This window comes from Aulonocara sp. 'chitande type north' Nkhata Bay, linkage group LG18 (genome assembly GCF_057382095.1).
Source record: "Aulonocara sp. 'chitande type north' Nkhata Bay isolate Kocher_YH1m ecotype deep benthic linkage group LG18, A_spYH_male_GT1.1, whole genome shotgun sequence".
Lineage (NCBI taxonomy): Eukaryota > Metazoa > Chordata > Actinopteri > Cichliformes > Cichlidae > Aulonocara > Aulonocara sp. 'chitande type north' Nkhata Bay.
This window is the reverse complement of record NC_141361.1, coordinates 6143383-6169106: the sequence shown is the minus strand read 5'-3', so window position 1 is coordinate 6169106 and position 25724 is coordinate 6143383. Positions and strand designations below refer to the sequence as shown.

Genomic DNA, 25724 nt, shown 5'->3' with positions numbered 1-25724 from the left:
AAAGCTCTTTACCTATTCAGGTTGTAAATCATTTTTTAAATAAGTAACTAAGTAACTAAGTAACAAATTACTTTTGAAAATAGGTAATCAGTAAAGTCACGGGATTACTTTTGGGGGAAGTAATCAGTAATTAGTTACTGATTACTTTTTTCAAGTAACTTGACCAACACTGGTATCTACATACTTAAGGCAAAGCATTGCAGGTCTTCATTTAGCCCTTGGAGAAGTTTGAAACCTCATTATGCTTATTATGCTGCATGACGTTTTAACTAAATAAATAAATACTTATCATTAAGTGTATATTGTATATTTAACATGCAGTATGTGTTTTTGTATTATAGTATTTTTTTCACAATCTCATTGTTCTCACTTTTTTAGATTTTAATTTATATTTAACCTTTATCTAAACTCTTTGCCTATTTTAGGATCTAGATAAAAATGTAAGATAAAAAGGCTTAATTTAATATTTATATATTGGTCACATACTCAAGTATTGGCCTCACTGACTGATACCTGTGGAAATTTGTTTCAGCCTCTGACCTAATAACTCGAAATTTCGTCTAACCTTTGCTTGGCTTTTTTACTCTCACACAGAGGGGTGTTCTTTGCTCTTTACATCTGCTATCTTTGACAAAGAAAGATTTGAAACAGTTTAGCTTATCTTTTGATTTGACACTACAGTATGAATAAATAACAAACAAATAAACAAACTCGGATGCATCGGCTACTGGCCAAACTGGTATTTTAAATACCTGCAATTCCTCAAAATGAATCTCCAAAGTTCCCTTGCTTTAATGGGCGATCGCCCCCTTTTTTTCTGACGCTTTTATTTTATTTTGAAAACACTTTTCCGGTATTTTCTCCACTAATTTGCTACATGATATTTTGGATGTGGAATATTTTAACAAGGGCGTTGCTTGAATGACTCTTCACTACCAGCCCTTGAGTATTATTTAGTGGAAGTTGGACACGAAGGTCTGAATGATGTCTCATCTTTACCGTATGTCAGGTTAATGAAAGACAATGTCGATATTGTTATTGTTACGGGTTGTTAGCCGCTAGCTGTATGGCCGCGAGCCATGGTTCTTTTCAAAATAAAACATTTTAATCTTCCACACATTATATTGTAAACCCTACATTAAAAAGAACAACAAACAAAAAACAAAACAAACAAACAGTAAAATTGTGATAATTCCGACGGCCTTTCTTCTAATTTGCTAATTTTGCTGTTAGGAATTTATTGTGTTTGTGTTAAGCAGACCGAATTTAATATTAAATATCGCAGATTCAGTCACATGTTCAAGAGTGATTATATATAGAGGCACGTGAATATACACAGAAAACGTTTTTTAGATGTAATATACAGTTAATGGGATTCCGGTTTTTTGTTTTATTTATTTTTGCAATATTTGAAGCCGTGTGGAGATAATTGTGAAAACATGCATTGGTCAGGAAAGTTACTACAAGCTATATTATCTTAAATAGTCTAGAAAGCCCGAAATGGCCATTACTGTTCACAGTTATGATGTTGTGTGTCTTGGGAGTTTTGTCACTAAAATTGTAGCTTTTATTTTGAAGTGTTTCCTGGATTGAACCTGGTTGTTTTCAAAACAGCGACAGACAGCAGCCGAGCAGCACTGCAGTGAGCTGCAGCTCTGTTTCTGCTCGCTGTCTTTGGTTCTCCTCGACGACTTCTCCCCGTTTCCCTGATTTTTATTCGTTCATGTTCCTCCCCAGGAATTTGCACCGAAAGATAATCCCTAAATGCCAGCCCCCCTCGCCCGCTGGGAGGACAGCTGGTGCGCTGATAACATTGGAGTCGGGGTTGCCCTTGACTTGGGCAGGAGTTAGGAGGAGCAGGGGACGACGATCATGCAACCTGATGAAAGAACTGACATTATTGCGGCTGTGTGATCTGCATCGGCAGGGCTGTCAGGGATGCTCTGTGAATTAATGTCATCCCTGCTCCCGACCCAGGAGCACCAGCGTCCTGCTGAAGCAAGCATCTGCAGGGAGCCCTGGCCCCGGAGCTCCGCTGGCCGAGCAGAGGAGGCCTGAGCGGTCTCCACCTCCGGATTATGGTGGATGGTGGCAGAAGGCAAGTGTGCATGACAAGATAAACAAACCCAGAGCTGTCTGCTGTCCTGCAGCAGAGATACAGTAGAGGCTGTGAGCGTGCTTGTCATTGTTGCTTTTTTTGGTCTCTTTGTGGGAGTAGGTGTTCCTATTAATAATAGATGTGATGGCCAGCAGCCCCTGAACTGTAAATGTGTTCTTTGACTGGGCCGGCTTCTTTTTTTGAACCTCTAAAGAAAATTGACTGAAAATGATGGCTGACCACGAGGAAGCAGAGCTGTCCGAGTCCCTTCAGAAGGAGGACGGGTTTTCCAGCGAGGTGGAGGATCCAGGTACGAACTTCAAATCTAAAAGTTTGCCTGTTTTAAGCGAAGCTGCACCTCAGGAGAAAACCTTACTGGCGAGCTCAGTGCGGATGTCCATAACGGCCGAGGAGAGCACAGAGTTCATCCAGAACCCGCCCAACACTGAGTCGTTCCAGGCCGAGTCCCCAACGAGAGCAAACTACCCGCCAAAGCCAGGGAAGTCTGCGCTGAATAGGCCGGCCTCGTACATGGAGAACACGGAGATCCGAAGGAGTAAACACATGGCTAGGAGGAAGCCCCCGGGGTTTTTCGCAGCCAGGCTAGCTCAGATTCGTCTGCCCAGTCGGAAGCACCTTGGCGTCATCTTGCAGGACTCTCGCTGCTTCCTGTTCTGCATGTGCTACCTGACGTTCATCCAGTCGCTCATGGTGTCTGGCTACCTCAGCAGCGTCATCACCACCATAGAGAAAAGGTACAGCTTGAGGAGCTCAGAGTCTGGCCTGCTCGTCAGCTGTTTCGACATCGGGAGCCTCCTGGTGGTCGTCTTCATCAGCTACTTTGGTGGGCGGGGCCAGAGGCCTCGCTGGCTGGCAGTGGGGGGCATTTTCATCGCTGTGGGTGCTGCCCTATTCTCCTTACCTCATTTCATCTCCCCGCCCTACCAGATCCAGGAGGTCAACTCATCTTCGGCCAACGAGGGCCTGTGCATGAATAGCAATGCCAGCAGCAGGGATCGCGTTGACATCACTTCCTGTCCCAGAGACCAGGAGGGCAACGAGCACAACCTGTACGTGGCGCTGTTCGTCATCGCTCAGATCCTGGTAGGCATGGGGTCCACGCCCATCTACACGCTGGGGCCCACCTACCTGGACGACAATGTGAAGAAGGAGAATGCCTCGCTGTATCTAGGTAAGAGTTTGGGGGAATGTTTGGTTAGTTTTCCTGCCCACCTTAAATATGGAGCAGTTCTGCTGGGATTTGTACATGCATCCACCACCAGCATGGAGGCCAGTAGCAGCACAGTGGTGAATTGGGCATCACTGGCTCACAGCAAGACAGCGCTGTGACACTTTTGCATGTTGTGTTTGCATTTTGCTCTGGCAGATCTGACAAAACTACAGACACTATGAAAGATGGAAGTAGCCACCATGGTTACTAACCAGACTTCCACTGGTTTGTGAAGTCCCACTATGAAGCCTCAAGTTGAGCATCATTTCACTGTAAAAACACCCACCTTTTCCCTATGAATGCACCCACGATTATCCTCTAGAGACTCTTAGAATGACTAAAATTTCCAAATTGGGCTTGATGTTTATTCAGTGTGACCTTAGATGAGTAACTGAGTCCATAAACTCATCAGGACAGAGTTTAGAGAGGGCAGGTTGGAAGGTTGTTCTCCTATTAACTTCTATACAACTAGAAGTCCAGCTGTTGGCCCCTACTGGCTATTAGGAAGAACGCAGGTTTAAGTTTAAGGCACTTCCGCGCTGGCTTCACCTTTAAGATCCATGTTTTATACTGCCTGTGCTCACCACTCAGCAGCCGTACTGGCCGCGTCCAAAGTTTTAATCAAGTTTTAAATTAAGAAAGTCCATTTGAAATTATGTTAATTTTAAATAAATTAATAAAAAAATGTGAACTGAATGAATCTGGAGTTTTAGAGAAGTGTAAAATTAAAGGGAATTAAGGTACTGAAAGGCAAAAATAATACTATTATTAGAAAGCAGTAGTTTGTTTTATCTTAATCATATGGTTTTAATAATAATTGGAAGCCAAAGTTAAAATTGAAATCAGGTTAAAAGCTTTGGTTGTCAACATTTTATTTGTACTACACATGCAAAGCTACGCACCATGACGGCTTCGTTCATGGCTGTGTTAAAGTTCAGTGACTTTGGCTCCTCCCACAGGAGATCTGAACAGATATTACCATTAGAAAGACTGTAAGTACATTTACCTACATGTTTATTGTAAATGGTGTTCACCAGCAGTGCAATAACACAACTAGCCCACATGTTTTACTAGTTTGGCTGATGATTGGCTCTTTTTAGAGGCAGTGGTGGGACAACCGCCATCTGGAGCCATTATGGAGTCCTCCCAAAAACTTCTATTAGTGATTCTTTGAGTTCCATGTCTCTCTCTTATACAGTGTTTAGTAGAAGCACTTGAATCTCCATTGGGAACAAACTGGAAGCCAGAGAAAAACAACTCATTGCTTATGTTTTTATTTCGATGAGTCCCTGGATTTTTTTCTAGAGAAGAAAATGATGGAGTCATAATAGAAATGAAATACAATAAAACAGGCAATAACTAACCTCACCTGATTAATGCTGGGAAAAACTGAAATGTCTAAATGCTTTGCAACCCTTTGTAAAGTAAAAAAAGAAAAATTATACATTGTGTATTGTGTGTTTTCTAATGGTTTAATACATTACTTACTGTGTGAAGAAACCTCCAAAAACAAATGAAAATCCAATTTATATGACACAGAGAAAGCTATGAGGTTTGTAAACACATCCGGTTTATTAAACTCAACGACTAAAAATGTTACAGTATAGTTGATCTCAGCACTGCACTGAAAACCTACGAAGCACAAGGTAGTTGACTTTAAGAGCAGATGCTACGACACAGACATATAATTAGTGTCAATTTTGCTTATTGCTCTTTGTTTATCTATAAAATGGTTGAAAGAGCTAGTAAGTAATATCCGTGTTGTGTCTTTTGTCCAAGCAAATGCCTCAAAGTTAACAGAAGTTTACATTCATACACGATCAAGAAAAGTGATCGACTAAAGGATTAAATAGCCTGAAGAATGGCTGGTTACATGTTGGTTTGTTAGGTTATGTGTGTTTTATATGCTTCTTTTCCTCCAGTCATTACAATCCAGTGTAACAGCTGTGAGTTCACTGTGGCTGCAGCTGCTTCTCCACACTGATGAAGGACTCTTACAGCCTCTTTAAAACCTATAGCTGTGAAGCTTTTGTTTTTATTTTATTTATTATCATTTTAAGTTGTTGATCTTTGCCACGTCTTTCTTGTGAAAAGCAATCAGTCCTCCCACCTGACTCCCTCACAATGAGCTGATGTATTTTAAATTTAGAGTAACTTTATTTGTTAAATTTATGCAATTTTAGCTTCATATTATGAGAACTTTATGAATTATGTTCCTTCACATGTGGTGAATCAACCATTTCCCTATATTTTTGAAACCCTCACAACTTTGTAAGTGTGGCAGAGAACCACATAAAAACACATTTAAGCTAAAAGTAAAAAGAGCTGTCAAAAACTGCAAGAAAAGCAGTTTTATAGTCTAAATCCAAATTCATCTAAATCTCATGTTTGTTCAGATTTGATCAATATCGTGGGATAGATCATAGTTTCAACAGAGGAACAGACACAAGCTTTCATAGCCTGGATGTCAGATCTGTTTTCTGATATTTCACCAAAGAAAACTTAAAAAAGTTCAGTTTAGGTCAATTTTCCCAGCTTGTATCTGGTCAGAACCATTGTGGCATCGGAAAGGTCTCTCCTTTTTGACATCAAGCTTATCTTCTAGTAATTTCTTCTATCATAACAGGCCATCAGTAGGGTACGTAGTCCCTGTTAACTACATTCACTTTGGGTTAGCTGACTATAACTACAGCTTTGATTTCAGATAATAGCTATAAAGAAACATCTTTTTAGAGGTTTCTTTATAGTTCTTTATAACTCATTGGCTGCAGCTTATATTTAAAAAAAGGCTTAAAACTACAAACTCCAAGGATGGTGAAACATTGAGGCGGTGAAGAATAATAACAGTGTCTTTTAAGCTAGCCCGCTGGTTAGTTTAAGGCAATACAAAACATTCAGTTTGTGAGCCCTGGCTTAAAAATGCTTCTCACATGTTGAAGGTGTTTAATTATTATTTTTCTTTTTAAATTGGTTTTAAATTTTAAATTAAAAGACAATATCCAGTCTTATGGGAAAGCACAGCTGGATCTGCATCTGGCTGCAGGGATTTTATTGAGTGAAGAGCATTAGTGTGGTCCAGCAGTTGTTGGGTGATGATTAGCTTTTTGCTTCATCCCAAAAGTGTTAGATTGGGGAGGAGAAAGACCAGTTAAGCTCATAAAACTAAAACTATTTTTATATTTAATTACCTGCTCTGTGACTCTACTGAGCCGCAGACTTGGTCCAGAGAGTTCTGCAGCCAAATGGGTTAAGTGACCCCCCCTGTTTTCACATGCTTCCCCAGAAGTTCTCGCTCCAGCAGCCTCAAACAAGGTAAAGCCTAATTAAACCGCCAAATGAGAGCTGAGTTATGAAAGGAGTAGGGGGGTGGAGGGAAGCTCTTATGTGCATTCCTGTTATTTGGTGGTGGGGGCAAAAAAAAGAGAGCCTCTGTACCCGAGTCTTGGGTACAGCCTGAGCTCTGTGTTCTTTTGAGCTAAAATGGAGAGGCTTTGACGCATCCATTTTCTTAACCACTTGTACAATTCAGGGTCACAGAGACTAGCAGCCTTTCCCGGCTGTCACAGGTCAAGGCAGGGTAAACCCTGGATGGGTCGCAGGGCCAACACAGAGAGGCAGTCAACCTTTTACGCCTGTAATGTCTTTGGACTGTGGGAGAATGCTGAGTACCTGGACAAGGAGAACCCACACAGCGACATGGAGAACATGCAAACTCCAGAAAGGCCCCAGGCGAACGGAAGGTTCAAACCAAGAACCTTGTTGCTGTGAGACAACAGTGCTAACCACTACTCCACCGTGCCAGCAGCATTTGGTGCTGGGAAGGGGAAATTTAAGTCAGGGAGAAAAGTGAATTTCAAAGTAAATCAGAGGTCTCATACGATCCATAATATTCTTATTAAAATATAAATATGTCTGTATTTTAAAATATAGATACATTATTGTTATTATTTTCTCTTTTTGAGTAGGTATATGTACAAAAATCTAACAAAACAAAAACAAAAAAACGTTACCCACATTCTCCTCTAACTGAATCGGGTTTGTCCGGCAGGACCCAGTTGACCAGTAACCGTTGGCATTCCTTTGTGGTGGCTTAAAGAAAGCATTTGTTCACAGCAGCGAGCAATGGCTGGATGTGACAGAGCAATGCAGAGCAGGGCAGAGGATCCTCAGTGAGCAGGAGGTTGGCTGCAGAAACACAGTGATGTGGTCGGCTGGGTTAATGGCAGCTGACAGCTCCTTCAGTTACAGGAATGAGGACATGGGCTGTTTAAAAACAAATTGTCTTGTTTTCAGTCCTAATGGTGAATGTTGTGTGTAGGTTTACATTACCATCACCTGATATTATGTAAGTAAGATGCTGTGTTACTGGGAGACAGAATCAGAATGTTTTTGCTCCTGCAAAATCTTGACTTCTACTGGTTTTGCTTCAGTGTTTGATTTGCAGATTGATAGCATGTCTGCGTCAGTATGCTGAAATCTTGGACACTGCGAATCCTCCCAGTCATCAGTTTTATTATATCACTGGATTTCTCTCATAAGTTGCAACCAGTTCACCTCGCAGTTCCCAGTGAACGCACAGCAGAAGGAATGGGAAGAGACTGCAGTGTTTTTCAAGCTTTGTAACAGTGGTCAGCACATGCACAGATTAATTTACCTGTTAACAGTTCCTTTAATCTGTTAATTTCTCAACATGTAAACACAGGAACAATGAAAGGTTGCTGTTGCTACACAGTAATGGTTAAAAGCAGTATTTTTCTTTTGTTTTAAATGCAGTCCAGGCTTTTTTAAATATCACATGCAGTCAGTTTGAGGCTTTGTTTGAAGGTTTGGCTCTCTGCCTCTCTCTTGCATGAGTTGGGATCTACTCTGCGTCTGATATTGACCATGGAGAGTGAGCACAAAGGGTTGACTGTACTCGGATAGGCTCTTACGGTGCTTAGCCTACTTAGGTTATTATATTAGTGACATGAGATGAGTGGAGACAGATGATATCTTTGCTGAATCGGAAGCCATACTGTGAATTCAGCTATCCAAATAGACCACAGCTGCGTTTATCTGGGCTGAAGATCTAACTCTGCAGACACAATTTGAACTGAAATCAATCTGTGACACATGACAAATTATTTTCCCGATTCAGGGCGTCACTTAGTTTCTCAGGGCTCTTAATGGTAATAAAAGGCCACTGGGAGGGAGTTTTAAACTGGAGTTTCTAGTAAATCTTAAGTCCGACTGGCATGCCCATTGGAAACTGGGCCAACTCGCAGCAGCACAATGCATCGTTTTCTTTGAGTGTGGCCCTGACTTGTAAAAGGAAAAAAAAAGAAAGGTCTTTCTGGGACAAAGATGGGCTTTCGCAAAAGTAATTTGTTATTTAGAGAGCTTTAGAACAGCTGGGTGTTTATAAGACTGCTATTATCACTGCTCACAATAACAGTACTTCTTGTTCAAGTACATGCTTTTAAAGATGGACTTCAAAGAGGAAGCTGGTGTGTAATGATTGTACTGGGGCTCTCGCAGCTCGAGGTCAGCACCTTCAGCCTGGACTCCTGGGCCAAAGGTGAAGGAAAAGTGAAAGGCCTGATAAGTAGCCGGTAGACCTTTCACCTTAGAGTTTAATAAAGCTTAAAATCCATCCCAGAACACACAAGGCTTTCATTTAAGAGGATAACACCATTCATACTCTAAAACCTCTGGTGTGTAGCTTGTTCATGAGCATTTTCAAGCTGACTGATGAGTGATAAGGTGATGCATCTGAACTGAGACGAGGTAAAGACAGGGGAGGTCCTTGTTTTTGAACATTTATCAAGATGCTTAACTGTCTGCTGTAAACACACATTCTGGTCCGTATTGGCCCTTCTTTGTGTTAGCCTACATATGAGATCACGCCCAAAGGCAATAACAGACGGCCATTAGAATAATTCAGGACAATATTGCTTTGTAACCCCAATAAGAGGCGCTCTGTTTGGTTGCCATGCGAGGCAGAGGGCCACGCTGCAGCCACTCGAAATTTTAATGTGCCAGCTCAGAGACGCAATGTGGTCCTCGCCGGGTGTAACGCTGCTGCCATGTTTGGTAACGAATTACGTTAGCGCTCCATGAATATGACCTCAGACCTGTCGCCTCGCAATTTTTTTAAAACATTTTTTAATTTTTTTAGGGGGACAAGTAAAATCAGTGTTATTTACGACCATGAACTGCCAGTGTGACGGTCTAATTGGATTTAAGTTGACAGCAGATTAAATCACTTATTTTTGGCTAGACTTTGGTGCATCCACACCACAGGAGACAGATTTCTGTGTCTGAGTCTGCATACACCTGCGTACACTGAATTGTCTCGGGATCAGGATTCGTTTGTGATATTATCTTAAAACCTTTGGGAAATATCTCTGTTTTTTGTTATGTCTTGTTGTTGTGTAATTTAAAGCTGTGATATGAGGAGTCCAGCTTTACAGTGTCTGGCAGTGGGGAAAAAAACAGTCGAAAGCATATCTGGATCGAAAGCAGATGTAATTCACCTCTGGTAAAATTTCATCCAAATCCTTCCGTAACTTTTCAGGTTATCCTGCTAACAAACAAATAAACAGAAAAACAGGGGGTATAGCAAATATGATACAAATTAAAACTAGAAAATGTTTTAAAAGTTCAATAAACACTATTTTTTTTAAATTCTAATTTTCTGGCAATTATTTTTTCGTTCAGGGTTTACAGGGTTATCACCATGACACGTGTTGAAGCTTCCTTCTAAGTTTTCTTATTACTCAGAGATTAAGCATAAAAAACTATCATGGCAGGTTTGTACAGTCTTAATGCTGTAAGGGCCTCTTCAAAAGTATTCACTCAAGATATATAGGCAATAAAAGAAAGATCTAAAAGTAAAACAAGGGAAAAAAATAGTCAAACAAAAAATAGAAATAAGTTGATACATCAGGACTGTATGTAAGACTGCATTTAACTGTTTACTCTGTCTCAATAAACAGGTAAATAAAATAAAAAATGGTATCAGTCATTACAGTGACGCTACATACAATATGAATGTGACATTTCCAGTTTTTAGCTTTGGACGATGTGATATTTGGGCTGCGAATTACATAATAAAGCAACCATAAAGTGTCTTAGTGAAGTGTAACCAGATCAGCCCCGGTCAGATCAATCCCACAAGTATAAATATGTTTTATCACAGGATAAATGTGATCACTCAGAACAACTTTGTATTGATCTGTAGTGCAGCTTCCCTCTAAGAGAGCACAAACAGTGCCAACCAGACGCCCCCACCTCCACTGCACAACAGAGTCACCTGAGCCCCTCACTGTTTGTCGTCAGCTTTATATGTGGTGCGTAAACACTGCTTCCTCACAGTGAGGTGCCAGTCAGGACAAATGATGAGAAACAACGTAAACAACATTTTACAATAACTGTTGAAATTAGCTACCGTGCCTTATTTAGCCTGGTTCTTCCCATCGGCATGATCTGCATTTGTCACAGTAAGTGGTGAAGTTGTTGTTAAGGTGGAAGTGATTCAGAAATATTAAACTAGGCCACCACGAGTTGTGGTGGTTACCCATTGAACAGAATAAGCTACATGTTTAGATACTGTGATCCATTTAGTGCTTTGAGGTATTAACTTTACTTTACACTGAGTCTGTATGTCTAAAAAAAAAAAAAAAAAGGATGATTATTGCGCTCTTTGATTATACCTGAAAGTGTTTACAACATAGAGAAGAATGTTGCGCTTTCTGCTTGGCCTGTAAATCAAAGAATTAACGAGCCAGCAGTTCATCTTGAAACTGCTGTGAGTTACTTTTCTGTCAGCCAATTGATTCTTTCTTTGAAAAATCGTCAAGCTCCAGGAAAAAGCAACCTGTAAAGTGAAGGCATGAAACCCTCATGCTGTCACAGCTTGAAAACACTCGGATTTCTAACAAAACTGTTTTGCTTTTGTTTTTCCTTTGAGGAGCATCAGATGTTCTTGCAAGCCGCTTCAGCAGCGTTTCACTCTCCAGATTTGAGCCGCACGTGACACGAGGGTGGGTTATGTTTCTGGGTTTGTGTTCTCAAATATTGATCTGGTCAGCAGCAGAGACAACGTGGGAGGAAGGATTTGGTGTTATTTACCTCTGAGGGCTTTCTTTCTTTCTCTTTTTAAGTAAGAGAGGAGCAAGGTGCTTAAGCAAACAGGCAAAACAGGCAGGGTTAGCAGTTCAACACTATGCTGTTATATACCATAGACACTCATGGTGTTGGGTAATAAATGGTATTCACTGCTGTATAAATCTGTTTATCCTACTTGAGTTGTGTTTGCAGCTTAGATCAGACCAGGTGTTGTACAACACGGGGCCACATTTGGCCCTAAGTTTGTTCCTGACCGGCGCGTGTGAGGCCAATGAGAAGCTGGGATTGAAACATAAATAAATATACATCATGGAGCTCTTGATAACCCCAGTCGTTGATAAACTACACTTAGACTTTGTCAGTTTGGTGTATTTTATTTTGAAGGTGACTGCTACTTTTAAAGACTTTTTTAGAAATATGTGTAAATGGAGACAATGCAGCTTCACTGGTACTGTTGATGTTGATACGAGGTGTGACTTTGCCAGCCCTGAAAGGGCTCCGCTCACTATAAAATAAACGATTGAGACAGCATGTAGAGTTTTAAACAAGACATTAACTTCTAAATATGTATTTACTGAAGTCGGAGGTAAATCCTGGTGCTTAGTTTTTGGAGAGCAGATAGTTTTGTTTCAGGATTACAGTTTGAATCGCCGTTATGGGGCTGAACACACAGAGATACAAGAAAAAAAAAAAATTTGAGGAGGTAGACCTCTCAAGGTGAACATAACAAGACAAATCGAGGAACAATCTGGAAATAAAAGTGCAGGAAATGTGAAAAATAAAAAAACGAGCAGTCACTCGCGTGGACACGGTTCACCTTGTGTGGATGTAAAGGTTAGATATAAAGTAAACTCAGAGGCAGGTGCATTTGAAAGTCAGTTACTTTACTGCAGCTTTTGAGATTCATCTCATCCTCGCCTCTACACTTCTTATGAAGCGATGACAGGAAATGTGCATTACTGACTTCTTTTAAGCCTTTGTAGGGCTTTTTTCTTGGTTCTTTACAATTCCTTATAAGCCCGAGTAAAGGCCTGCAGCTGGAGCTCCTCGAGCAGGAATCGGCTTCAATGCTCTGATTTAAATCACACTTCAATAACAAAAGCGTCTAAAAAGTTTTGTTCCTGCCCGTTTGTCTGCTGTAGCTGAAAAGCTGCTGTCGATGTGTTAAGGGAATGGCTCATATATAGGTCAGGAAGAAATTCATGTGGCTGATGCTATTATTTTACCACTTTGGTGTCAGGCTGTTCTCTCGGCTCAGGTCTGGTTTCCTGCTGTTGTGTTGCAGTGGAATTAAAAGATCATCACTGGGGGTTTGCGTTAATACCAGGCTGCAGTTTACTCTCTTTTTGTTTTAATGCAGAGGTAGTGCACTAAAAAAAGACTGACCGTCGGGGATTAACAGCAAAAACCACAAACCAGTTGGTGTGCTAAAACTGTGTGTGTGTGTGTCTGTCGGTCATTTTCTAAAACGTAACAGGTTTTCTTGTCAGCAATTTTAAAACGGTTTAATTAAATCTTTGACTGAAAGTTCTGTTATTTCACAGAGGGGAACTCCACTTTCCTGTACTAAGATTTCCAGAGTTAGAGAGTGGATATGTTGGTATTTAATGATCCACTCTGGGATCCAGGTGCTGTCCTTCCTCACTTTAATATTTTAAAAGATTTGAAGCCAGTAGACCGCTAATGCTGTAAATCCCAGTCACGCAGCCTGTCAACTTTACTTAAAATTCTAGTGGACTTCCCAATATTTCATAAAGCCCAGGTTACACTGCCTGTTTATCTCATCTGCCCCAGAAACTTTGTAGCTTTGCACAACCATAGACTAAGTATAGTTAACCTGGGAATCTCTGCTTCCAAGCTGTTCTACTCTAATGCATGATTTCATTAAAATACTAGCACAACGGTAATCTTTACTCAAATCCTGTTTTTTCTTTTAAAAAGTATTATTTTGGGTTATTGGAAATGCATCAATTTTAATGCTAAAGTGGATTTTAATGGCTTTTTCTGATTCTGAGGCTCTGTAGTTTCTGGAAAAGTGTGTTAGAGAGGTGTGGTCATAATTTAATCAGCATAAAGGCACACTTGCAGACTTCAACACAAACAAATGCACAAAATCAGAAGTGTTTTGTGTTAACACTTTTAAAACCCTTTAACTTCCCCGTGAAGAAGTCTTTTATATAATAACTGCTTCCTCTCAGGGGATAAATGACCACATCGCTGGTTCTTTTACATATTTTTGTCCCTTGATGACTGACTAACTACTTCTTCTGTGCACTGGTCATTGTTTATTTAGAATGAATTATGAAGGCTAACTCCCCAACAGTTGGAAATTGGTTTTGAGATTTCATTTCAGTAAACGTGTTAGCGCTCCACCCAGCTTTTTACCTGCAAGCAGTCAAAGCTTGCTCAAAAATTACCCACACTGCAAATGCAAAACAGTAAACCTTCAGTTCAGATAATGATAATAAAGTCAGTGCAGTAATAGAGTTTGCAAAATGATTTATTTGATGCTGCTCTAAATCTGTTACAAAAGAAATCGGGTATTTCATGCAATGGCACAAACGACCATAGACCTTTAATGGGTTACACCATTCATTTGATTCCATACTAATGTTATTATGTCTTCTGTCCTGATTTCTTGTACAAATTTGAAATGTGCAGATATTTTATTTTGATAAACAAATATAAATGAACCACTTGGGCCTGTTTTAAACCGTACGCTGTTATGTGAACAAGCTTCTTTAGTGCATAGAGAACTATTGCAATGGAGAATGAAATGAAGTGATAGGGGTAACCTGGCCTCTCATGCTTCAGCTTTTTTAAGTCTGTCTCTGGAAAGCGGCGCGATATTTGGAACTGTGATATTAAAGCTTTGACACATCTGTGGTTTTAGTACTTGTGATTGTTGAGCTGCAGTGCAGTGTGATGGCCAGGTCAGTGAGGAGCGAGTGAAACGCTGACGAACATGAGGATCAGAACACGTGCTGAGGTGAAACACGCAGGAAGCCTCCTCACAGATTTCATGGAGGCAGGGAGTCTGACGTTAGCGCTTACGTCCCGCCGGGAAGTTGTAACCAGACCTTGCTGTGTCAGCAGGTTACTATGACAACGCTATCATACCATAACATTTCATCGCGCTCCCTCCTCCTCGTCTTGGCCTCAGCGCTGTCCGTCCGCCAGCCTGTCTAGCGTACCGCTACACCGCTTGCCTCCTCACCCAGCTTTTACTAATCCTGTCGTGTGCAGCTGCACTGTTGTACACCATGATTAAATCATACCATCAACAGGCAAACATTAAATGAAACTTGGCAACTCCAGTCCTGATTTATGCCTCTGATTTATCTGAGTAGACTGAAGGCTCACAAGCTTGTGCCTGCTGACTGAGCTCCGTGTCTTTCTGAATCTCATGATGTTTTTTTTAAACATTAATTTCAAAATTACATTTATTATGAGCATTTTGCAAGCTCTGAGCTTTTTCTCTAATGTACAGCTGCCATAAATCTCTTTCACGGCCCTGCTGTGAGTGTGTGTTGCTGCCCCAGCAGGTCCAGACTAGTGTAATCAGTGTAGCAGGGAGCCGAACTACATATGCAGACTCTGTACTTGATGCTGTAACACCTGAGAGCGCTCTCTGTGCTAATTATGCGTGATGTTGATGCAACTCTTTGGCTGCAGCAGTATTACAGCACATTAGGGTATTGTTACAGAGTAATCTGCAGTTATCAACACACGAGTGAGTGACATGATGCTAGCCAGGTGAAGGATGAGCAGGAAGGAAAGATGGATAATTAGCTACCTGCTCACTGCAACAGCTGATGCTGGCGCCACTGAAACATGACTCACAGTGCAGTTCAGATTGTGTCTCAAACCAGATCCAACCAGATCAGACTGCTTGGCTGCTTCTACCTGTTGTGTAACAAGCAGCATATTGAGGCCCTCTATGTAAGTCCGGCACACTGTCAAGGATCAGGGTATTATATTTATGTCTCAGAGACATCTCAGACTACATGGTGTACAGCTGAAGCTGATGAGGAGGACGAGGCCTCTGTGTGTGTGAGAGAGACTGGTTTGGTTGGTCTGCCTGTTCATTAGCAGTGTTACTCTAAGAGTTACAGAGGTTTGCGGAAAATTTTTGCCAGAGGTGGGGCTTAGACAAACCCAGAATCTGGATCTTATCCAGATGTGGATACTGGGACTTTTGAAGGATTGTTTATTGTGATATTGGACAAAACTGAACTTTCTGCCTCATTTTCTAGGAATGCACCCATGCAACTCTTTTTGATAGGATAGATTTATGTTGGCTTTGGGTATCTGCTGGTGCAAGGTACCGATCCGAAGCCAGGGTTAAATGAATAAGCTGAGAGGCATTGTTTGATGTGTAAGGAAACATCAGGATTGACTTAAACATTGATTGTGTGACTTTTAAAGTAAATTATAACAAATTCATCCACTATTAAGTATTAGTAAGGTATTAGCAAGTGCTCAATTCAACATTTATACACATTAATCCTCCTTAATCCGCGTCATTTGTAAATATACACATATGTTTATCCATCTGTTACCGATACACGATGTACAGCTTATCACTGCTAGTTGAATTCATAATCATAATCACTGTCACTATAATATATCTGTATTTATCTAATTTATGTATAAATGACCTACTAAGGAGAAATAATGCTATATAAATTATTAATTAAGCACTTGCTAATACCTTGCTAATGCTTAATAGTGTGACATTATTTTAAAGTGCTACCAAAAATTTTCATGTAATTTATTTGCACTTGTCTCGTCCCAGCCTACTGCAGGGGTGTCAAACATAAGGCCTGGGTGCCGAAGTCGGCCGTGGCGAAGCCTCGAATCAAGCCCACTGGATTTTCCTTCATACTACGCCAACATAATTAACTAACACCAATCAAATCACAGGAAAGTTCCTGTTTTTCAGCTATTAGCGAGTCCACAATAAATTTTAAAAAATGAATATGTTTTAATTACAGGTCAGTGTGTGCAATGAACTGTCACAACATTTTCTGTAATTTTACACATTTATCATGTAGTTTCACTGGTCCGGCCTACTTCAGATCAAAGTTGGCTGCATGTGGTCCATCCTGTATCAGTCTAGATTACAGTAGCACATAATGTGAAGTGAAATTAAGTTGCAGTGAACAAACATCCTAGCTTCTGCTTGCTGTAACACCTCTGTGTCTGAGCATAACAAGAATGAACGTAAACAAGTGCGCAGTAGAGAAATAAAAGTGTTGTCATATCAAAGCTTTCAGTCTTTTGACTTTCTTGACCGCATTTTGCTGTTAGGTTAAAATTAAATTTTGCAAACATAAAAGAAAAGCTGTAGCAGTAACTGTGAAGTACTTCCAAATTGGTCACTCTTTGCTTTTAGCCTCCTCCATATAATGTGCTAGCTTTTACTGCTGAACTGCTGCCAACGCATGGCATTACAAATCAGTCTGTTGTCACGGATACCCAGTCCAGCTTTTTTCGTAGCCGGGGTTGGACCGACATCTGTCTGTTTGTTCTGTCTTCCTCCCCTCACCCCAAGCTGTTGAAGCAGACGGCTCCCGCAGCCTGTTCTGCTGGAGGTTACTTCCTGTCAAAAGGGAGTTTTTCCTTCCCACTGTCGCCAAAGCGCCAGAGGTTATATGGGGATTTCTCTGTTGCGTTATTGTCGGGTCAACCTTACAATATAAAGCACCTTGAGGCAACTGCTGTTGTGATTTTTCGCTGTTTAAATAAAATTGAATTGAATTGTGGAATTAAGAAAAAACTGCGAGTCGTCTACTTTACAAACCACTTCATCCAAATAGCCTTTTGGATCCAGTCACTCAATTCAAGCATGGTGTGGAGAGAAGTTTCAGCCTCAGCTGAGGTCCATGAGTTATACTGAGACTGCCCAAATTGTCACCTGGCATTTGGACATGTAAAATGAGGCATGCATGTTCGACATATTAGTGTTTGTAACTCATCTGGCCAAAGATTCAGTGAATTTATACTGTGACCAAGTGAGGCGAAGTGTCCATTTGTCAGTCCATATTTCACAATAATCCACGCTCCTGTAGTTTTGGAAAGCAAAATAACAATCACCTCGTGGGTCTACAAGTTGTGGTCAGGGTTAAGGTTATATTTGTTATTTTATGAGCATTTTTATCACTACTACTTGGTCAGATTTTAATAAAACTTGCACACAATGATCACTTCTTGGGTCTTAACCCAACTCACATGTCTTGCTTTACCGGCATTGACCTGTGAACTATGACGGATCAGGAGGCGGATAAGCTGCTATGTCACTGACGTTTGTGGGTATTTCTTAGGATGACTTATGCATAGTGTTTTATGTTTATTTTATTTAAAAGGGGTAATGTACAGTTATTTAATTAACATCAGCACTTATGTTAATATGTGAGATTTTTAACTGCAGGTTGATGCAATTTATGTAACAACATAAAAGAAAAGGCAAGCATACAGAAGGATCTATGCAGAGATGAAACCCCGAAGTATCTGAATGATAAAACAAAGACACAACCATTAAACAAGTCCATCACCCCCACTGCAAAAACATAACATATATTTATAACAGGGTGGTGTTAATGGGACTGCACAGTGTTAACCGGTCTGAGGTTATAGATCATAAAGGTGTTATGCAGACTTCAGATTTAGGATGATTTTCATTCCCAGGGTTTATTCTACCTTAACATTGATCATTGGAACGCTGAGGCCAAAGATGGTTTCCCTCCATCAGCACAAACACTGCTGCCTCGACAGCAGCAGGTTGGTGTGCACTCTGCTCTCCTTCTGCTTCCTCTCTCTTTGCATCCTGTCTCCTGTCTGGTTTTATTTCATCTTTCTTTTTCCTTTTCTCTGAAAGCCTCTTTATGACAAACCATATATGTGCAGGGTACATAGTTGAAGTAAATGTGACAGAAAGCATGGTTTGTGTGGCTTGCACATTCATCTGTTGGATTTTTTGTGTTTGACCTATTTCTTTAACCACTGAAAAAAGTGCACACTGGCTCCTTTGAGCATTTGCAACCTGCTTATAAACCACTTTTAACAAATAAAGCACATTACTGTTGCTTAATTAACTGGAAGGACTCACAAAGACCTTCGCCAAGCTTCTAGACTTATCTTGCAATTTTAAAGACCGCAATCCAGATCCACACCAAAATTTAAGGTGGACCTATAATGCTAATTTCCAGCTCCATATTTTTAATGGCTTTTTTCTTGTGCTCCACCTTATTTTAAAAAAATTGTAATACTGCAGACGGACAAACAAGCACAGACATAATTCCTTTCACTTATGCTCCACCTCCGTGAGGTGCAGTGTCCTGGGTTCATACCAGGGCAGGGCTCTTCTGCGCACTCCTCTAGGTGCTCTGGTTTCTTCCATCACTGAAACATTAATTCTCCTTTCATTGCACTGGTTTATAGCTGGAGTTGGCTGTATTGGCTGCATACTGCTCCTAATATTTCGGATGGCTTAAATGGAGAGAATGAATTTTCCTATGGGCTTTCAGAGGCATCTTAATCTTCTCTTCAAAGCGTTTCTTTTGTTTATAAAAGTGGTTAATCTAGCAAAATTCTTAATATCACTAGAACACATGATTGAGAGGCTTTTAGAAAAGTTTTTGTTGCTTAATGGTTATGTATTAAGATTTGACTTCCAGTCTACGTTGGAAATAAAGAGCAGCAAAGAAAAGCCATCATCCTTCTGGTCCCTGACTACTTTATCATAAAATTTTAATGAAGGTCTCACATCTGCGCTGTCACAGTCTGTCTTTCTTTGTATGATTCATCATCTTTTTTTCAGTTTTTTGTTATTTTTCTCACTTTCTTTCTGGCTCCTCATATCTCAGCTGGGCCCGTTTGCCTGACCTATGACCGGCGGCGTGCTCGTCTCTTATCCCTCTGAAGACAGTCACGTTACTGCATCACGTTGTGTAACACGGCAACCTGCCAGCCGAGGGTTTTCCCTCTTCTTTTGCTTTGTAAGGGATTATCCACAGCTCCCCTCGTAAGGCCTGAGCCCTCAATCCCATCACTCTGTTTCATCATCCCAGAGTCTGGCTCTCTTAGTCAGATGATGTAATAATCGAGTGGAAGGATGGCATGGAGAGACAGACATTGTGGTTCTGTCAAGATGCTCTGCAGATGAGTAACTGCAGTGCTCACGTTGCTGCCGGCATTTCTGGAATGTGTTGATTTGATTGGGAAACGCTCCCTAAATGAGGAATGTGTGCTGAATCTTTTCATTTTGCTGAGTGTTTGGGGGTTTTGAGAAATCAGGCAGGCAGGTACATATTGATCAGTTTTCAAAATGTAGCCGAGGGAATTATTATACTGTTATTTTTATTTGAAGTAACTGTTAACCTTGTCAGAAAATCAACATAGTATAGATGAGCAGCATACTGCTGTATTTATAACGGGTGAGCTGAAAGCCTCTGAGAAGATCAGATACATCACGTGAATTATTGGCTATGGGAATGAGACTTTAAAAAATTACACATAAATCTGGATTATCAGCAGTCAGTTTTTATTATTGAAAATGTTTCTGTTGAATAAAGTGTTTTAAAAAATAATAATTAATACCATATCCAAATGTTGTCATTATAGTTCAAGGAAATTTGCGATACTAATATTTATGACGATATAGAAAAAAATACTGAACAAGTTTCAGTAATGAGGGGCATTTTTCAACGAGCTGCTGTCAGTGATGACACACTACCGAAATTGAATTGCGAGTTTACTGAAACAGGGTGCCAGCAGCAGCATTGTAACACAGCACGAGTCAAATGGAAGTACAGGTGGTGTTTTCCCTGGAAATTTTAAGGAGACGTATAAAATAACAGCTTAACATGTTTCTTTTATAATAAGCAAAGTAACATAACTTTGTAACTCATCAAGAACCGAGCAATATGGTCATATTAAAAGTTTACTTGTATTTTCTTGCTAGTGTGCTGTATAAGTCCTGCTTTTCTTCCATGTAACACATCAGTCATTTCCACCCATTTGCTCTTCTCTCTTGGCTCTTGCTGTCAGACATGCCGAGGCTAGGAAACACAAACACATGGTGTTACTATAGCAGTGATATCACAATATGACACACGTCACATAAAAATATTCACAGGTATTATCACATACGATACGATATGGCACAGCTATAGTCATTACACTTTAGCTAGTCTTGGCGGTTTATCAAGACATTTAACTACTTTTTAACTGTTTTTCCAACCCATTGAATTGAGTTTTGTTTTTCCCAAAAAGATCTAGCAAAAAAGAAGAACTAAATCTCTGGGTAGTGACCTACTGCTTTGTAACTCAGCTGAGGAACAGCTCTCTCTGTGCCCTGTTTGTTGTGTGACTGAGCAGCAATGCTTCAGTGACAGAGAGCAGCAGTGCAGCGTGAGAGGGGAAAAAACACTGAAAAAGTTATGCACACCGGTCATCTATCGAGCCATCCTCTTAATTGCTTATCCATCTTAGTGCCATTAGGGGTGCTGGAGCCTATCCTTACTCAGCAATTACTCTAAGGGTCTCAGTAACAGTGGGCTGTAATTACCCATGCAAACACTGGGGAAAAAACACATATTTGCAAGAATCAACCACAACGACGCTACAAAATTCATGATTTCAAGTTAAACTTGGTCAGTCCTGTGAAGAGCTACTGCAGAAGTGTTCTGTATTTAGGAAGATCAAATTATTTCTTTATTAATTAACAAGTATCGACAACTACACACTTCAGCATATGATCAAAAACGTAACATCACTGTAAGAGTGGCAAGTTGTTTGATTTGCACTATTTATAATAAGGCTTTTAAACCTTCATATAGTACATTGAAGTAAAAGCATGCTACATAAGTGAAAGTTAAGTGCATCCTGTTAAGTGTTAGTTTGGCAGCTTAATAAAAAAAAAATCAAAAAGTGTCATTATGGACATCTTTGATTCTTTAAAAGAAGGTTAAAAGAACAGGAACACAACATTTACAACTGTGTTAAGAGACGAACATCTCAGTTTTAGTGTCATTCCTGTGCAGCGTGCTGTTTGTATTTAGATTGACTGAGTCACTTCTAGGCCACAAACACAGTGGAAACCATGTTACGTGTTCACAAGCACTAATATAACTGAAATAATCATCACAGGACTAAATTAGTGATTTGAAGTTAAACATGAACAGTGCCTTTTCCCTTGGCTTTCCAGACATGTTCCAAAAACATCTCAATTATTCTACGAAACCAGTATCCACAAAAAAAGGACAGATAACAAAGTATAAGCAAGTAAACGTTAAGCGCTCATACTTGTTGGTCAAAGTTTGTATCATTTGCTGCTGATTACTAGCAAAAATGTAAAAGACAGATGTCAGAAGATATATGTCGTGTTTGCTTAACAACAGTAAACAATAAAAAAAATAGAAACAAAAAAAAAACAAAACTAAAGTGAAGTTAACAGTTTAAGCCATCACTGACGGAAACCCAGTGCTCCCAGTATTTCCCAGGACTCCCAGGACAGTTTTGGTTCAGATAATTTTCAGGTTCCTCCAGTGCCTGGCCCAGCTTTGAGTTCTTAAGTGCTTTCAACTCCAGCCAAGGAATTAAAGATTTTAATTCCCTCTAATTGGAGAAATCTTATTCGCAGCTTCAGCAGCCACCTGATTGCACAGTCATATGATCTGCACACATGACACACACACACGACCTTTTGTAAATGGCTAGATTAGTTCTAGTGTTGCATAAGGCCTGCAGTTTGACAAATGTCATTGAGTTCAGTGTAATGGTGTAACTTTGACACAGAAGCTAAACAAAATGCAGTCTGCTGTAATTGTACCGGTTGTTCTCAATGCTAATGGAGTAGTCAGCATTCTGAGCTGTGATAATCTACCTCACTATTGTTCAGCATTTATTAGCTTTAAGTTCAACCTCGGGTTTTTACTTTCAGCCATGATGGCAGAGCAGTGCCCACTAATGCAAAGCTCACTCTTTTTCAGTTCAGCCCTCGTACCTGTCCATTTTCAGTGAAATGTTTTTTGTTTGTTAAGCCCCTTAACACTGACCTATGAGTCATTGCAGCATAAAAATGGCTCCTATCACAAGGGATGAACCAGTGTTCTAGTCACACATAATTGACAACTTCACAAAAAAACATTTTAAATGGTATTTTTTAGGCCCTTCTTTATAGATTAAAAAAAAAGTAATGTGTATGTAGTGGTATGTCCACCTTTTTATACAATCTATGGATAGATGGTTGCTTTTTCAGCATTCATTACAAAATGAAATCCATTCATAGTACTCACAGTATTAAATCATTCCTCTGTCAATTATAGGTACTTGAAAAAGTTTAGGATTTATTGAGGGGCAGCAGATGAACTCTGGGACATGTGCTGCAGTAAAACTAGTCTAGTGGCACTGCTGGAAAAGGGAAGTGTCTGACAAAGAATCGAATTTAGCCGTTTCCTAACCTGCCACCATCCCATCAGTCTTGGGATCCTGGTTGTAGCTAATGTCGTGTCGTGTGCTGCCTCCTTCAGTTTTCTCACTTAATACATACAAAAATAGTGCAAATTTGTGACTTCTTCCTGCTTTGTGCTACTTGTGAGAGAGAGGAACTACAAAATATCCAACCAGGTTTTCTCAAACACGTGCACAGTTCATGTTTTAGCTCAGTTTTGGTCACATTAAAAAACTTCCAAAGCACCAGACAGCACACAGTCGAAGATGGGAGCTTTTGATGGCCTTCAAAAGAGATTGAGACCAAAACAAAGCAGAAAAGATGCATGAATGTTGGAGTTGATTTATCTGAACTGACTCCAGTGAGATGACGAGGCTGCTTTGTGTCTGCTGGATGTTGTTCAACTCTAAAAGTAGTTTTGATGTTCGGCCAAAACTTGCACACATTTAAAGTTCGAGCTCTCTGCTTCTCTCTGTTCCTTTCAGCCATCATGTACGTGATGGGAGCGCTGGGCCCAGCAGCTGGCTACCTGCTGGGTGGAGTCCTCATCGGCTTTTACGTGGACCCCAAGACTGTTGTCAACATCGACCAGAGTGATCCCCGCTTCATTGGAAACTGGTGAGAAGAGTCTGCCATGAGCCCATCGAAATGTAAAATATGTGTGTATGTTGAAGTTGGTGGGTTTTTTTATATAAATTTCCATTAAAGCAAATACACTCTGTGAGTATCACTACTATTACCAACACAGTAAGTTAACCATTTGTGTCTTCAGTGTGATTCACTGGGTTTAGTGCTGAAGCTCACAAACGGGGCACTGAAGAGTATCCTTCGAGTTTTTATCCCCAGTTTCTCAGAGTGTTAGTGGTAAATAAACTGTATTACTTAAGTTTCAGTTCATTAACACAGTACAGTTCAGTAGTATCTTTCTTGGTGAAAGTGCTAGAAACACACTTTAGTTGGTACCTGGGGTGGATTCTAAGTTAACCCTTTGGTGATATTCAATGGCTCTGCCTCGGAGACGAGCAGGATTATGCATCTAGATGCCTTTTTCAAAAATTTAATAAAAAGTTAAATTGTTTTGAGGTTCCATTTTGACCAATACTTTCCTCCTTTTCTCCAAATATAGCCAAATTAACGTGGCTGGTGAATGCTGCGCCGACTAAAAATGGAAACCAGAGAGTAAATACAGATTATAAATGTACATGTATGCTACAATTTAATACTTATGTCCACCAATTACAGAGTCGATCATTTATTTGCTGTATGTGACTCTAACAGTGTCGCATTCTTCCTGGTACAGGCTGTACTGCGGGAATATCTTGTTCTCACGGCTTCCCCGTACTGTGGGTGCAGAGATGCAACGAGACCAACGTAGCTGTGAGCGCATCTGTGATTAAATGAGTCGCAGGACGGACACACTTGGGCGGCTCTGTATGATAGACTGGGGCAGTAATAACAGACAGAGTGTACTTCACTCAACACCAAATAATAGGACTCTGTTAAAGTCTGGAGGGGTAGAATACACTTTGTCCCTGTTCGTCTCTGTGTTAAATGTGTGAGAAGAGAAGGAAACCTCTCCCAACACGGTCGCATCTGAAAACAAACTCCGGGTTTGAATCCTTCCAAACCAAGATGTGTTTGGTCCTTAGGTCACGTTTTCGCACATATCATCCATCTGAAAATCTGTTGTTGTGTGTGAGATGTGGTTAGTCATCTATTTAGAGCTCTCACTGATGCCTTCCTCTGACTGACAGCATAATCAGTGACTCACAAGCTAACAGCCACGAGCTTTCTACATGAATTATAGGTGATGATAGCAGGAAGATGATGGTGTACCAGTTTATGTGCATATTAATGAGGCACATGAGATAATACCAAGTCTGAGGTTGACTCTTTGGTAGCAAAAGGAGTAAAAACAGACTCAGAATTTAATAAAAACATGTGTTTTTAATATTTTACTTCAATAATCTCTGGGCTGTGTAGGTGGAGCGGGTTCCTGCTGTGCGCCATAGCCATGCTGCTGGTCATCTTCCCCATGTTCACCTTCCCCAAGAAACTGCCGCCCCGACACAAGAAGAAGAAGAGGAGGAAAAAGCTGAGTCTGGACGACCTGTCCAGTGACGACGACGTCCTCAAGGAGAAGAGCAACAACAAGACCCAGACGGTCACTTCGTCCATGGGCTTTGGCAAGGACATCAAAGGTACTGGAAAATCGATGATGTCAACTATTAGAGGAGTGTTTCCCAGAACTATGAGGGTGTGGGCTGTTTAAATATAACTCTTTAGTTCAATTTATTGACCTTAAAAGACGAGTTCAGACGGTCTTTCAAGTCTAATGAATGCAGAATCCAAGTCAGCCTCCTGTAATTGAATAACAGAGTAGAGGCTTATCGTGTAACTGCAGCTACCAGAGAAGAGAATAAAGCAGGAAGATTTCTACTATTAAGAGCCGTTTCTGAGAAATATGTTACCCTAAAAATCAGTTTGGGGCCACAAAACATATTTCAGCATTATAATGATTATTCACAGCTTATTGAGTATAAATAACCCTGTGAGCATGTCAGTAATTCATATCGTATACCACATGTTTCTACTCTGCAATCCACAAACTTTTTATTTTCATTAAAGTAACATTGGGGTTTTTTTGCATTTAGGAAACGTGACTAAACTAAAGAATTTGTCAGTTTTATTATGAAACAGTTGTAAAGTAGAGAGAAACAAAAACACCTGTTAGCATTTTTAGGCCTACTTTGAAACAAAGTAGCTGTAACGCTAAGATGTCCCCTGTGAGTCCCAATTAACCACGTTAAAATTGTCCCAATTTAATAATT

General features: G+C 40.3%; 1 protein-coding gene across 1 annotated transcript in view; it reads left to right on the top strand.

Annotated features, from left to right (window-relative positions):
• Nucleotides 1-1595: 1595 nt before the first annotated feature.
• The window catches only part of LOC147307846 (solute carrier organic anion transporter family member 5A1-like), a 44936-nt gene continuing 20807 nt past the window's right edge, over nt 1596-25724 (top strand). The window contains exons 1-3 of the mRNA XM_086270890.1: nt 1596-3290; nt 23379-23511; nt 24877-25094. Of these exons, the coding sequence (XP_086127016.1) occupies nt 2327-3290; nt 23379-23511; nt 24877-25094 (1315 nt within the window). The 5' untranslated portion in view covers nt 1596-2326. The remainder of the gene's footprint in view (nt 3291-23378; nt 23512-24876; nt 25095-25724) is intronic.